The following is a 15723-nucleotide window of genomic DNA, read 5'->3' as shown; positions in this document are numbered from 1 at the left end:
ATGTATGGAATGCTGTTTTTGAATATGTTTATCATGTATGCAAACTGCTTTATTTTTTCCTTTCTTTCGTGTTAAAATATTTATTAATTCTAACTCTTCTTAATTCACATTCTGTCATCGAACTTCCTTTGCCGAATGATATTTGATTTCCGTCTTTATTGAATTGAAAACTGTTTTTTTGGTGAAGGTGCGGTTTACACTTTTTCCTTCATTAAAACAACAATCATGACAGCAACAATCGCTATCAAGGTGCATAAAACCAACATGTTGGAATATATCGATGTATTAGGCAACAATGTTTACAAATAATATGGACCATTTATGTTACAATCTCCTAAATGAACATGTATTCAATATATTCTGCCACATGGATCATAATATAATTTCACTTTCAATGTTGTCCCATATTATCATTAATAACAATTATATTTCAACTATTTTTTAAAAGTAAATACACATTATATCATCCTACTTTGCAAATCTACAATAGGATCCCAATATTTAACTTTACCGCTTAGATTTTGGCCTAAAAGTTACTTCTTCATGCCTTAATCTTTGGCTTAAGCCACTGAGTTTGTTATTCCATAAACAAAATTTATAACAATATTATTGTTCGTAATAAACTATGTTGACCAAGTCTGTTATTGTCAATTTGTTTAAGCTTAAATAACAAACTATGTTGACAAAGTCTATTATTGTCAATTTGTTAAAAGTTTAAAGGTAACCTCCTTAATCTTTGGCTTAAGCCACTGAGTTTGTTATTTCACAAACAAGATTTTATAACAACAATTTTTTTGTTGTTCCTAACAAACTATGTTGACAAAGTCTATTATTGTCAATTTGTTTTATGTTTAAATAACAAACTCTGTTTACCAAGTCTATTATTGTCAATTTTTTTAAGTTTAAAGATAATTTTCTTATGACCAAGGGTATAATTGTCAACACGAGCACATAACCTACAAATTTTAATTTCTTTCATGAATCTTTTATTCTTATTTATTCAGATTATCATTCCAATTATACCGTCAATCATAAACACTTTCCAAAATAATTATATGTATATTTATCATGTTTCAATATATAGAATGCACACATTTATGATTAAATCGTTTAATAAATAAATATTATCTTTAAATCTTTTCAAAATCATGTACATTTATCAATTTAGAAACAATCATTTAATTTAATATTATTAAAAAGGATTTAATTCATCTATTTTTGATATATATTTTATTTAATATAAAATCACTACACATGTTTTCCAATTATATCTCTATATTTGTTAACCAACTTTAATTCGATATTATCTTCACCAATATTTTTTAATTTCATTCTTTGTATAATCATAAGGACTGTTATAGATGCTTCAACAACTCTATTTGCTAGAGGTGTTGGCAAAACTATTATTTCAATATGTTCAGCAAATGGACATTGCTTACTTTTGATTTATTACCATATCACATTAGACAAACCTCACAATTGCATATGTGTTCATTAAAATTAATAAGATATAAGTTTTTTTTAGACTGTTATACTAATTATTTTAAATTAATATATACTTTTATTTTAATATTTGATATATGTTATGTATGTTGTTAGGACATTTAATATAATTATGTCCTATAGAACATAATATAATTTTAAGATCCATTTATAAATTAAAATCTATGTAATACACATGTTGATAACATAAATGAGCAAAAATAACAACGTACTTTGAAAGTATGTTGCTATAAATAACAGAAATTGTTCATGTTACTATTTTTTGTTAATAATTTTTTTTATAGTTTTTAGAACTCAATAAAATTATATGTTTCCGGACATAACTCTAAAATAACAATCAAAATTATATAGGTTTTGTTCATAACCCTAAAATAACAAAGTATAATTCGAAATTAAAAAAATAAATAAATAATATTTAAATAATAAATTCCAAAGACGTTTGTATGATTTTTATGCGTTCCTCCGCGTTTAACGCGGGTTATAATCTAGTTCCCAGATTAAAAGGAAGGTGGCAATACATCAATATAATGTCAAGAAACTCTAGTTTTTTTTTTAACTAAAATCATTTAATTTTTTTTTTGATAGAAAAAAAATTGCCCTCCGTTATCTTAGAGAGATAAGTATGAAAACTTAAATTTCCAAAAAAAAAAAAATTAATTTTTTGAAAACCACCCAATCCTAATGAAAAACTAAGTTTAAGTTCTTGAAAAAAATCAAAACCCATTTTCGTCGTATTTCTTTGAGCTTTCTGTTTCTGTTGTTACTTCCATGAGTTCGGTGTCCACTCTCACGCCCTCCTCTGCTTCTTGGACCTTTGTTGACTTATTGGGTGTTTTAATCACTCTTAAGGCTTCGAATTTCCACCTATGAGCCACTACGTCAACCACAGTCGATTGTCGGACGTATATTGCCGGTCGTCGTTGACTCTCCAGTTGTACCTCTTGTTGGCCGCAGATCAATATTGTGGTCCTATGGCTCTTCCTCTCAATAAATCGTATATCTCTAAGCCTTTAACCCATATTTCTTCCGTAAGGGTTTGTATATCTTTGTAATTTATGCATCATTGAAATTTGGGAGAGATGGGTAAGGTAAAATAAATGAATCTGATAAAAGACTAAAGAGAACCTAACCTATCAAAATAGTTTTTTCTTTTCTATATATTTTATAATTATTATATAATTCTTTTAATGTTTCACTGTATAAATGATCTATTTATATATTAATAAAAAAAACTTAATCAATATAATCTTTAAAATTTTTAGTTTTTTTTGGTTTTATAAACCGGAAAGTCTTTGCTTTTTATTTACAGTTAAAAAAACTAGTACATGATTGTTACACGAAAAATTCAATTTTGTTAATTTTGTTTAATATATATAAACTTATTTTATCGTGGGAAATAGTTTTACATTAGTATGACATTTAAAAATATTTTATAAGCCCCTCTGTATTCAAATCCTGCTCCGCCCCTGGCTCCTGGCTACGACATTGGCATTGGTAGGTCAATATTATTGTCCCTAGCTGAAATCCAAATGCCTTATATATCTGTCATTTCCTCAAAATCTCCAACTTAATATATTTTTCTGCTTATATTCGTCCCTCTTCTAAGGTATTTTTCTTTCAATGTTAACGTTGATTTGGTTTTCCCATCTAACCAACTCTAACTTTGTTGCTCATCAAAGGAGTTTGAGCACCTAACATGTAGTTGTTCTCACATGATAAACAAGGTCTTGGAGATTGCGGCTCATCTTAATAAAACCCAAATCGTTTGATTTCTTGTGGATTTGTGTAATTAGGGAAATATCCTTACTATATTAGGGATTGAGTGGATTTTTGTCTCTTTGATTCATATCGGAATCATTAATGTAAATGTAAATGATTTGGGTTACATTCATGTCTAACAAGTCAAAGAAGGAAAATTAAATAAATAGAAGTTAGTTAAAAATGATATTGTCTGGGTTAATTGTCAAAAGCGTTTTCAAATGTCAACATGCCAACTCTCGTATTAAAAAAAAACAAAACAAAACAAAACAAAACAAAACAAATTATTTCTTTTAATATAGTTTTTTTAAGTACAAAAACACAAACCTAGCTACTTTCTTGTCAACGAGATTATCGCATGGGCACAAAAAAATAAGAGAATTTTACTTTTCAAAGTCGATTTTGATAGAGCATTTGATTCCTTAAACAGGGAATATTTGGACTCAGTGCTCTCTCTCTCGGATGGAATTTGGTAACAAGTGGAGATCATGGATTATGGGTTGTCTCGAGTCGTCTAGAGCCTCTGTTATTGTTAACGGATCACCTACTAAGGAATTTAAGATAAGCAAAGGAGTGCGCCAAGGGGACCCTCTCTCACCATTCTTGTTCATCATATCCATGGAAGGCCTAAACACAGCCCTCAAATCAGCAATAGAAAAAGGATTGTATAAAGGAATCGAACTCCCAGGAAGTGGCCCAACAATATCTCATTTATTCTACGTGGATGATGCATTGTTCTTGAGTGAGTGGTCCAGGTCTAACCTGAAGAATCTGTCTTGTATTCTCATGCATCTTTAGGTCTAAAAGTCATGTTTTCGAGTCCAAGGTATTTGGCATCGGCGCAGATAGAGACTTCTAATTAGGCAAGTTTGCTTGGATTTGAGGCAGACACTCTACCTTTCACCTACCTTGGAGTTCCGGTTGGAGCCGATATGAACTTGGCCAAGAATTGGAGTCCAATAATTAGCAAGATTCAAGCTAGATTGTCCAGTTGGAAAGAAAAGACACTCTTATTTGGTGGCCGAGTGACATTAATCACATCAGTTCTAGGTAACTTACCTACATATTACCAATCCTTGTTCAAAGCCCCAATTAAGGTGTTGGAATCAATTGAGAAAATTAGAAGATCTTTTTTATGGGGCACAAATGGAAAAAAGAGGAAAACACATTGGGTATCATGGAAACAAGTTACCACACCCAAAGAATTGGGTGGTCTTGGAGTCGGATCAATTTGAGCATTAAATATTGGTCTTATGATCAAATGGTGGTGGCCAGGGCCGGCCCAACTACATAGGCAAGTTGGGCTTAGGCAGCAAGTAATAATATATATATATATATATATATATATATATATATATATATATATAAATTTGGCCCAAAAATTAAGCCCAATTACTTCAATCCAATAATAAACAGCGATCGACAACATTAGGCATCACCGATTCTTGACTCTTGAGCGCCACGTTGAGAACGCAATCGTCAAAATGAACGCAATCGGACAGTGGGGAGATCGAGGAGTCGACCAACGTTCAAATCGACTGAAGTATTTGTTGTGTGGTTTGATTTGCCGATTCTCATTCCTTCCTCTCAATTTCTTATTCAATCTTCTCTAAAACTGATAGTCTATACATTCAATCGATCTTTCAACATCTGCTTTTTGATTTCTAATTACTGAGTTCGAAGACAAAGATCGATTTCCTTTTCAACGACAACAAACGAAGGGACCCAAGAAATCAAACACAACCCGGTGACCGGAGACACAACCCGATTGCCGATTTCTATTCTCCGTTCTCATCCACTCGATTTTTGGGTGAGTTTTCTTCAATTGATTGTGATTTTGCTAAACTAGTAAACTTTTAGCCATCAATCATCGTTTCTTTGTTCTTAATATGATTAATTGATTATTGTGATTTGTTGTTTGAGTTGCAGACTTGGAATTTTCTATTGTTTTCAAATAGACAACGAAGTGAACGAATTCTATCAGTTTCTGAATTCTCTTCTCATCTTCTGCTCTTCAACTGATTAGGGTAAGTTCTCTACTTTTCTTCAAATGATTCTGTTTGAACACCAAACGTCCAAACCTGCTGGCTGCTGCATCAATCTATCACCTCTAAATATGGTTTTTACGGTTTGTTTTAGGAGTCAGAAATTTTTTTTCTTACCTGTTGGATTACAATAAAAAAAAGTAATCTTTTGTTTCTGATACAAATTCGAGCATCAAATTCTGTTGTTGGTATATGAGATTTATGGTTTACTTCATGTATAGTTTCTGATTACTATGGTTTGTTTATGATACAAATTTCTGAATTACTTTTCTAAAGTTTTGTTCATGTTTCTATGATGTGAATCAGGACTTAGGACTTGGGACTTGGGAGGCTGATTTTTGTTTATTTTGAAATCTTGAAATCTACTGCTTTGTATTTTAGTCTCTTGAAAGGTATATATTTATTTCATTGTAGTGTTATTAGTCAGTAGTTGTTGAAAATGGATTTGTATTTCTGATTTTATGTTTTATTTTTCATATTATTGACATCTTCAAAGTGGGAAATAAAAACGAAAACTTTGGTCAGGTTGTATCTTTTTTTGCTTAGCTTTTATAACTAGATTTATTGATTTTTTTTCTTTGCTTAGCTTTTGTATATTTTGTTTGTATTATTTGTTTGATTATAAAAATTACTGCATTTTTTATATTAGAAATTACTGCATTTGTTTGATTATATGTTTTTGTTATTGTACGGTACACATATAAGGGCATAATTTTTTTATCTTGCCCCGGGTAGTAAAACACAATGGACCGGCCCTGGTGGTGGCGTTTGAAGAATGATACAACATCTTTTATGGGGACAAACGGTAACGGGCATACACAATCTCCACAAAAAACCACACGATTACTTATGTAAGAAATCTATCACGGGGGTTTGGAAAAATATTATTGGGACAGTAGAAGACATTAAAGCACACGGTTTGAGAATAAACGATATATTCAAGCATGTAACAATCTCTCTCTGGAGAACAAATCCTATTTTGGCAACATATGAAAAATTAAAATCAAAATATCTGTCACTCTATGAGCTTGAATCCAACAAAAGATGCATTGTAGCAGATAGAGTGAAAGTCAACTCCTGGAATTGGAAGTCGTGTCCTATAGTTGTTGGTTTATCCATTGAACTACAAAACTTACTTAATGAAACAGCTTCATGCCATTTAAATGATGGCCCGGATCGATGGCATTGCTTGCTAGCTCCAGATGGAAAATACACGGTGGGGACTCTCAAGGGAAAAATAGACCTTTTTGCACTACAATCTACAACACTTCCTATAATCAATTGGTGTAAAATTGTCCCACTCAAGGTGTTGTGTTTTGTATGGCGTGCAGCTCAAGGTCGTATCCCTTCTGCTACAACATTATAACACAGAGGAGACAACATTAACAACACTACATGCTCGAATTGTATTGGAAAAGAAGAAGATGTGGACCACATATTGTTTAACTGCCCTTTTGTTGAACTTATAAGAGAGAATTTTTACCTGGTGTGGAATAAACCAAAATGGTATTAACAACAGTAGAGATCTTCAATTTGTGGCTTCATGGGGAAGATGCCCTAAACTTCGAAAGAGACTAATAGTCATATGTTATGGGATGCTCTGGATGAACTCGAAGTGCAGGAATGAAAAACTGTTTCAAGGTGCATTATTATCAACATCTAGTATAGTCGATAAAATCAAGTCTTTATCTTATCATTGGCTCAAATGTAGGGGAAAATGCGATGTAGGTAGTTGGTTGAGTTGGAACTCTTCACCCGTGTCCCCATTGTAACACATCTCTTTTATTTCTATTATGCCCTTGCCTAGTTGCTAGGCTTGTGGCTTCTTAATAATATTTGTTGTTTCTTATAAAAAAAAAATAAAAAAAAATAAAACAAAAAACTTACATGACTTTTTACATTATATCAATTTTTTACTTGCTTTTTTTTATCATAAATAATGAGCCTATACGAAATCCAATATTTAATAGGAGTGCCACCTAACAATTTTTTTTATATAACACGACACGACACTATATCCGACATGAAAAATACCTAATTTAAATATGAAAACACGAGAAAAGATAAAATAATATAACCATCACTTTAGTTAATTCATAATTAAAACAAGACAAACACATGTTAATATCATGTCAAAATTTGAAGACGAACATGACACTGTTGTCGTGTTTGTTACACTAGACATTTCTTCGGCAGCTATCCATACAAACCATACATGTTTCTTTTGATGATCACATCGAGGGGGCACACCTATTGATGCACCTGCAGACACTCATATTGTAAACGCTTGTGTTAAGGGGAGCACATTATTGTTGGGTCTAATAATGATGCTCATGATTGTAATGATATTCTACAATGTTGAATTGTTGATGATATGTTACTACCTTTGAGGGGGGAGCAACAAGAAGTCAAGAAGTATCCCAAACCGCTGATCATCCGGTAGTTTATGTTCAACATGAAAAAAGACTACTTAAATGGACAAAGGATTGTCATGTTTGACAAGTGTTAGGGAGCCTTTTTTCTTTTCTGGTGTTTGAACTCGAGTTGCTACTTTTAAAGGATGTCTATATACAAGTTTTCTATCCATGATTGAGCCAAAAAATATCAAAGAATCTCTAGAAGAACCAAATTGAGAGGAACAACTATGGCATTGGTTCCAACACCTGAAGGAAGGTGTCTTTGTCTCTAAGGTAGGCTTGAGATGGGTTCTCAAGAACAAAAAAATATGATCAATGTATTTTTATCATAAACAAACCTAGACTAGTTGTCAAATGCTACTCTCTGATGAGTCTTCAAAGTCTATCAAAAGGACGAATATTGTGCTTTCCTCAACAGTGAATGTGAAATTGACAGATATATATTTAACAACCTCTTGGTTTTGAAGACCCTGAGTTCCTACTCATAGTTATAAGCTTGAAAAACTTTTAACATATTTCACGAAAGGTATTTCAAACTTCATCATCAGATCCTTCTTTAGAACATAATGAAATCATACGAGTGCTTTAAGTAAAACGGGTTTCATAATTAGGATATAAAGAAGTCGTTGTGCGAATACACTTTACAAATTAGCCAACACAATTTGACTTAAGGTGTTTTTGTGAAGTAATGAACTTCTTTAAGGTCATTTTTTGATGAAATACTAAAACAAAGTCATCATAATAACACTCCCCAAACGTGGCTTCACTGTTGAAGATAAAGCAACATTTAAACCGTTTCCTTTTCAGTTAATTCATTTAAAATTCAACCCATTATCAATAAAACCCAAATAAACCCGTTTTCACTACAAATGCTCTAAACTACCTGTATCACCAAATGTGTAACTTTACAACCATGAAGGTCAAAGCTCGTCTTTTGAATTTGTCTGGTAGCACTGTTCATCCCAGAAATATGGAAACTTAAGTCTTGCAGCAGTGTGTGGCATTAGCCAATCATCATACATGAATCTGCATAATTTTGTAGCCCATAAAGGTTAGCAGTATAAATAATATACATGACATAGTAACATATTATAACAACAACAGAAAGATTGGAGTAATCACTTACATTTTAGCTGGTGGACGAGATATAACAACCAGAACTTGCAAATCTTCTTTGTCATTTGTGTTCCAAAGCTGCAAAAAAGGATTCATCATGATCCATGTATATCATGTATGGAAGATAACAGCAGAATGATTAATTACCTGGTGAGCATCATTAACAGGGATGTAAAATGTGGAATTTGAAAAGACACTAAACTCTTGAGGCTTTCCAGGGGACTTTGAGTGAGAATTTGAGGAAAGATAAAGAGTGCCGCTCCCTTTTAAAACTATGAAAACTTCCTCACATGAATGTCTATGAATCGGTGTGCGTGCTCCTGGAGCAAAGGTCTGAAGCCATATCTCAACCTATTGAGAACATATTTGAGAAAAGGTCATCAAAAACTTACACATTTGGTAATATGCTTAGCTTAACATGGTGATTTGTGGTGGATTTTGTCACCTCTTTCAGCCCATGCATGAGGGAACCTGCAACAGTTATGTGAGATAAGCCAGGTCTTCCATAGTTATCTTGTGGTAGCTCATTGATGTTCCTCACTAATGGAAATCCTATACAACAAAGGAAATGATCAGATAAAAGTTCATATTTGAAACTAAAAATGATTATAAACATGACAATATGCACAAACATCAAAGATCTAATTTCAAATTGATTATTGCGAATTCAGAATGATACAATTAGTTACCACAAGGCGATTAAAGTCTGAATCATTAGGTAATTTTACATTTCTAGTCCAAAGTTAAGAGGCAATTACTTGCCTGCTTGACAAAAAACAAATTGCGTTGCCACATACGGAAAAATTAGTTATCGAGACTTCATTCAAACACTCGTAAGTACGTCATTAGGGCAATCATATATAACTAAAACGCAAATTTGGGTAAAAACAAATGCAGCAAATTATATTAGGACTCAATAACGAAATTCGACACTAATATACAGATACGAGCTTATGAAACAGAAACCAAACTTCAAAGTTTAAATAACCAAATTGAATTGTTTATGAAATTCGTGTGTAGAATAGAGAAGCAGCCGACCGTTGGTTGAACACTGGGAGGCGGAGACGGTGGCCGTGAACAGAGAAATCGTAAGCATGTACAAAATCACAGTAAGCTCCGCCATCTCTCTCTCTCTCTCTCTCTCTCTCTCTCTCTCTCTCTCTCCCCCTCACTCCCTCTATTCAGTGGGCACGAAATCGATGGCGACGCCACTGCTCACTTCAACTTCCACGTATAATTCATTTGTTCTGGAAGTTAGGAGAAAAAGAATAAATAAAGTGTAAGCGAGTGTTCTAGGCTTCTAGCAATTTATATTTTGCCAAATTTTAAAAAACATTATACTATGTATTTCACCATTTAAATATATATTTTTTTCACTTAACCACTTTATTTTTTATTTAAAATACCATTACAAAACATTGAATTTTAGAAAATCCTGTAAAAAATTTCAGTTTAATCACTCGATATTTTTCTGTGATTTAATAATTAAATTTTTGAATTTGTTTAAAAAAAACCATCATTAACAAGAAAAATCGTGTCCAAATTGTTTTTTACAATTTATTACCAAAAAAAACTCACAACCGTTTTTTATTAAAAAAAAAGAGAAACAAACTTTCAATGATTAAATAAAAAAATCATATGATTAAACAAAAAAAATCCAAACGACATGGTTTTTTTTACGTCGTGTTCGGCACGGAGCGTTTGAGAGCTTCTGGCTTCTAACGTTTGACAAAACGCTCCGTTTCAAACAGAAAGTCTCGTTTGGCACAACGACCTTCTAGTGTTTACTTTAAACAAAACGCTCCAAATCCAAAAGTTACTTCACGTAGCGTTTAACAAACTGCTACCAGCTAGAAGCTACCCGCTAGAAGCTATCCGCTACCAACTATTTTTGCCGAACACGCCCTTAATTTGTCCATATATTTTATTCAATATATTTATATTATATATTTATATCAAATAAAAGATATAGAATCAAATATAGGATTTAATTATTAAAAATCATTCTTATAGATTAATGGTGTACCCGGGTCGGCCAGATATACAAATACCGATCCAGAATCCTCCTGACTTAACAACAAGAAGATCGTCGTTTGACAAGAACGAACCATGGGTGAATAACAACACACATCGGGCAAATATCTTAGGGCAAACATATCCCAGGAAAAACACAATGTACAGATACCTGTAATAAACAAATATAAAGCAGTATAAGGCAAATAGTTGTCCTTACCCGGACTACGCAGAAACCAAGTAAGAGCCTGAACTGATACACTTTCGAATGTCTATAAAAGCCAAACATCGCCAAAGGAAAGAGGTAGAAGTGTCTCACCATATGCAATTTAGCAATACTCCAAATCGACATCTAACTTAGACATCAGAGAGCAATATTGTGGTCCATACATCGGTATCGCTTTCTAACCTGGTATTTGTCTATCTTTTGCAGTGTGCCTTTCTGTTTGTGCATTATAAGATGAAACGACCAGATCACTATCAGACATATGGGAGGTTATGTAGCAACACTGACGTGTTTGTTTATAAATGTCATAGGAGTTAGGATTATTTCCTACGCTATATGGGCTATGTTTTGTTCTGTGAATTAATACCACATGTCTTAGTGAAAGTCCCTTGCGTTATAACCGTTGATCCGTATGTAACGCGAAACGTCAGGTATAGATCGACGGCATTGATCTATACAGGTAGACATCCCGCACACATGTTGTTAGCTATAACCATCGTCTGACGAGTCGAGTTTGGCGTTGACGTTTCTATTTTATTTACTCCACAACATTGATAAAGCGTTAATGTGGAACTTTTAGCACGCCCCCTTTTGTGCTGGTGTAGGGTTGCGAAGTCGTAGTTCGGTTATGAGCTCATTACAGATCCCTAATTTGTTTGTAACCGTAAAGAATTAATATTGGATTTATAAAGGGTTTTTGATCACTTATAAGTTGAAAGAGACCGTATGTAGTGAGATAGTTTGTGACTCATATTGATAAGTGTCAATACCCAACGTTAAGTCATATAACGCTTAATTAATACTACGACACGATCATACAAAGATTATAAACCTTAAACCTATGAGTTCTACGTATAAACTATAGAATTGCTTGTATGAAATTCCAAGAGTAAAGTTGGTTATTTTATGTTTTCAAAAAGTGTGACGTGTTTTTATTTTAAATAATTTGGTATTCAAAATCCTTATATAAAAATGCATTTTGGCTAGAGGAAACGTAAAATTTGATATAAGTTTGACTTACTTATATGTATTTTACCAAATTTTATACTTTTGGATTTGAAAAAACGATATTTCTAAATGAGTCCAAATACACTTTTATAACTCATTTATTTTATATACTTTTGATAGAAAAATACGTATTTATAAAAGTTGGTTAACCAGATAAATTTTATAAAACACTTTTGGTTATAAAAGTACTTTGTGTCAAAACCTATAGAGCTCACCAATAATATTTTGTTGATGTATCTTAATGCATGTATTCTCAGGTTTATTAGCAGGTCAGAAGAATTTGCATAGAAGATTTTTCGTTATTGTACTACATCCTTGTAAACATCAAATAGTTAGGCGTGTGTAGTGATTTATCAATAGTTATCAACAATGTAAATTTTATTTCGGTAATAATATAAGATTATATTTGTATAGTTCAATGTATGTTCAATAACTGTGATCATTGATTTACGTCACGCACCTCGGCGTTTCCGCCGTGAGTGTGACAGAACAACATCAACAAAGCCATCAATAAAGCCACATACCAATAAACACAATTCAACATTGTTGCCAACGACAATAAAATTGTAACTGACACGAGAATAAAGGATCCTCAAGACAGTGTCAAGGAGCATAATGATACGGTCCATCGAAAAAATCAAATGGTAAAACATGTAGAAACATGCAGTAAGGTGAAGGACAAAACAACCTTGGATAAGCTATTCACTAAGCAACACACACAACAAAGATTAATAAGGGGAGACGAACCAATCCTAATACTTGTCCATATCTAAACTATATGTATTCACTGGATATATTTGCGATAATGGTAGTTCCACGAAAATATGTAATCAAAGCATTTCCGTGGAAATGTATTTTATTCATTTTAAAACTTTGGGATGTCAACGTCAATACGGAAACATAAGCATAAACAGAACTTACATTCATTACACTAGTGATCTATATCTCTTTAATCTCTCGGTGTAGTGTAGCTTTATATCGACACCCGTGATACAAATAAACTGAGTGGGCCAGGTTGGAAAACCTGGTGAGTACACTGGGTTTTCAACCCACAATAATAAAGTTATTATGTTTCATCATCAAACAATTAACCCAATTACCCATCCCCATTATCTTATTTATTTATTAAGGATCTACCCTAAGAATCATCTATCACTCATTCCTAAGGGTTTTCCTAAGGAATAGACACGAAGTCCATCGTCGCCATGGTTTATTCACCAGGCACTAAATCCATAGTTGCCAGGGTTCATCCAACGGTTGCTAAGTCCATAGCTCTCTTTTATCGACAGTATTATTTGTGGGAGTCCACCTGCAATACATGTCAATGGGTTTTTAGAGTACACCTGGTGAACATATCGTTCACAACACCTATATGTTGCGAGCCTGATAGTGTTCCACGGACCGTCTAGAATAGTCCATGGTTGTCATCCATACTCTGCTAGATGACGGGGTCATCGTTTGGGTAAAGGTTTCTCTCATTTTTCACCCCTCACCTTCATCTCACGATCTATATCACTTTTTCATCTCGGCCTTCAACTCATTTTTCATCACCCACCAACTTATTTCATCTACCCATGTTCTACCCAACATATTAGTAGATATAAAATACATATACAGTTCAGATCTGAAGAAAAAGTTTACAGCTGTAAAGAAAATACATATACGGTTCATATATGAAGAAAAAGGTCTAGATCTGAAAAAAAAAAAAACAAAGTTTAAATCTTTCATCCAACATAACTTTCAAAGCATAAAATACATATACAGTCTAGATCTGAAGAAAAAGTTCAGATCTTGAAAAGAAAGAAGTATAGATCTTCATCCAGCATACATCTTATACATCTCAGGTAAACAGGTAATATATATATATATATATATATATATATATATATATATATACACACACACACACACACAAAGAACGTAATTTATATAAAATACTTCATATCTATGTGTAAGATGAAAGTGACCATGCACTCACTTGATAAGGGGGTGATTTGGACAACACTTCGCTTCTTAAAATAATCTTCTTTGATGAAACCGGGAGGTTTGCTTGAAAACCGGGCTCTGTGCGGGCAGAGTTTCAAACCGAAAATCTCTTTTTCTCGGAGCCTTCTAGCGCTCCGGGGCTTTCTTCAAGTGCTAGGGAAGTTTCCTAGGCTTTTGGGGGTGTTTTGGGAGGTTTAGAGAGTGAGTAGAGAGAGAAAGAAGTGGGGAAGGAGTGAAGGATGAAGGTTGGCCTCGGTTGGTATTTATAGGCTGAAAATGGGGTGAACTCGACGAGTTTCTGGCCCAACTCGTCGAGTTTCTGACCCCCAACTCGTCGAGTTGCTGGTCCAACTCATCGAGTCGGTGCCACGTTTCGACATCTGGTGCGGAGAAAGCAATGGCTCAGATTGCGTCACGTCACCCATTTCGCTGCAGCACCCTGCCGACTTCTAAACCCCGTAACTTTCGCATACGAGCTCCGTTTTCGACGTTCTTTATATCCACGGGTAGGTGGGAGCATTCTCTACAACTTTTATTTAGACTCCATCGACTAATTATCAACCGATTTTAAATTTAACAGTATGAGAATATTACACTGCTAAACGACCGTGTAGAATTCATAACTTCTACATACGGACTCCGTTTTCGACTGTCTTTTTCGTTGAACTCCTATTAATGAGATCTTCAATTCTAATTTAGGTTGTGTAGGCTAAAAATCGCTCGATCTAAAATTCGAACTTCGGGTTGTGCACTGCCGATCAGAAACTAAGAAAAATCATAACTTCCTCATACGAAGTCAGATTTGGGCGTTCTTTTTAGGCACTCTCTCGGTTTAACGAACACTATGAATTTCGTTTAGATCGCTAGGGCTAAAAAGTCCTCTATTGTAAATTCACTATTTACGTCACGCAATGTCGTGCCGGTTCTGTCGCGAAACTTCGACAGGCCATAACTTCTTCGTTATAACTCGGATTTCGGCATTCTTTATATTTCCGGAATCGTTGTCACGACCACTACAACTTTCTTCATAGATATCGGGTTTATCTAACATTTTATTTTTGACGCTTATTTTTATCCTTTATTTATTATATTATTATAAACAAGTAATAAGCACACAAAAGCACATAATTCACATAATATTCAAGTAATTCATCTTTATTACTTTAAAATTGGTTACAACGATTGACCTAGACTATTACATCATCGCATCAATGCTTAGCCTCAAAACATGGACGTTACAATTCTCTCCCCCTTAGGATGATTCCGTCCCGAAATCAGGCATCAACAAACAGATGCGGGTAGCGACTCATCATGTCACTCTCCGTTTCGCAGGTGAGATTTGGCCCATTCGAATGTTTCCATCGCACAAGCACTAAGTCGACCATCTTGCGTCATAACTTCTTCGTCTTACGGTCTTGCCTCGGGCTCTTCGATTAGCCTCTTATTCTCATCCATCCTTAACTCTGAAATTGGAATTATGTCGGGAACTTCTCCCGTGAACTTCCTCAAATAACACACATGGAATGTGTTATGAATACCATCCAGTTCTTCTGGTAGTTCTAGCTTTTAAGCTTGGTTCCCAATCCTTTGAAGAACTTTGAACGGTCCAATAAACCTTGGACTCAACTTTCCTCGTTTCCCAGATCTTATA

General features: G+C 33.8%; 1 protein-coding gene across 2 annotated transcripts; it reads right to left on the bottom strand.

Moving 5' to 3' along the window:
* Nucleotides 1-7370: 7370 nt before the first annotated feature.
* Nucleotides 7371-10111, bottom strand: ABP1 (endoplasmic reticulum auxin binding protein 1). 2 transcript variants are annotated; one of them, XM_079050575.1, is made up of 6 exons: nt 9878-10111; nt 9285-9391; nt 8987-9190; nt 8850-8917; nt 8607-8749; nt 7371-7568 (listed from the first exon to the last, which is right to left on the bottom strand). In XM_079050575.1, exons 1-5 carry the CDS (start codon nt 9960-9962, stop codon nt 8644-8646), a joined length of 570 nt encoding a protein of 189 aa, XP_078906701.1. In that variant the 5' UTR covers nt 9963-10111; the 3' UTR covers nt 7371-7568; nt 8607-8643. The 2 variants fall into 2 exon arrangements, with proteins under 2 accessions (XP_078906701.1, XP_078906700.1); XM_079050574.1 differs by lacking the exon at nt 7371-7568 and having other exon boundaries at nt 8447-8749.
* Nucleotides 10112-15723: the final 5612 nt, after the last annotated feature.

The sequence above is a fragment of the Lactuca virosa genome, chromosome 5, assembly GCF_052849685.1.
Source record: "Lactuca virosa cultivar CGN04683 chromosome 5, Lactuca_virosa_CGN04683_v6, whole genome shotgun sequence".
NCBI classification, from domain to species: Eukaryota; Viridiplantae; Streptophyta; class Magnoliopsida; order Asterales; family Asteraceae; genus Lactuca; species Lactuca virosa.
Note: the sequence above shows the minus strand (reverse complement) of the source record. Positions and strands in the feature narration are given on the sequence as shown.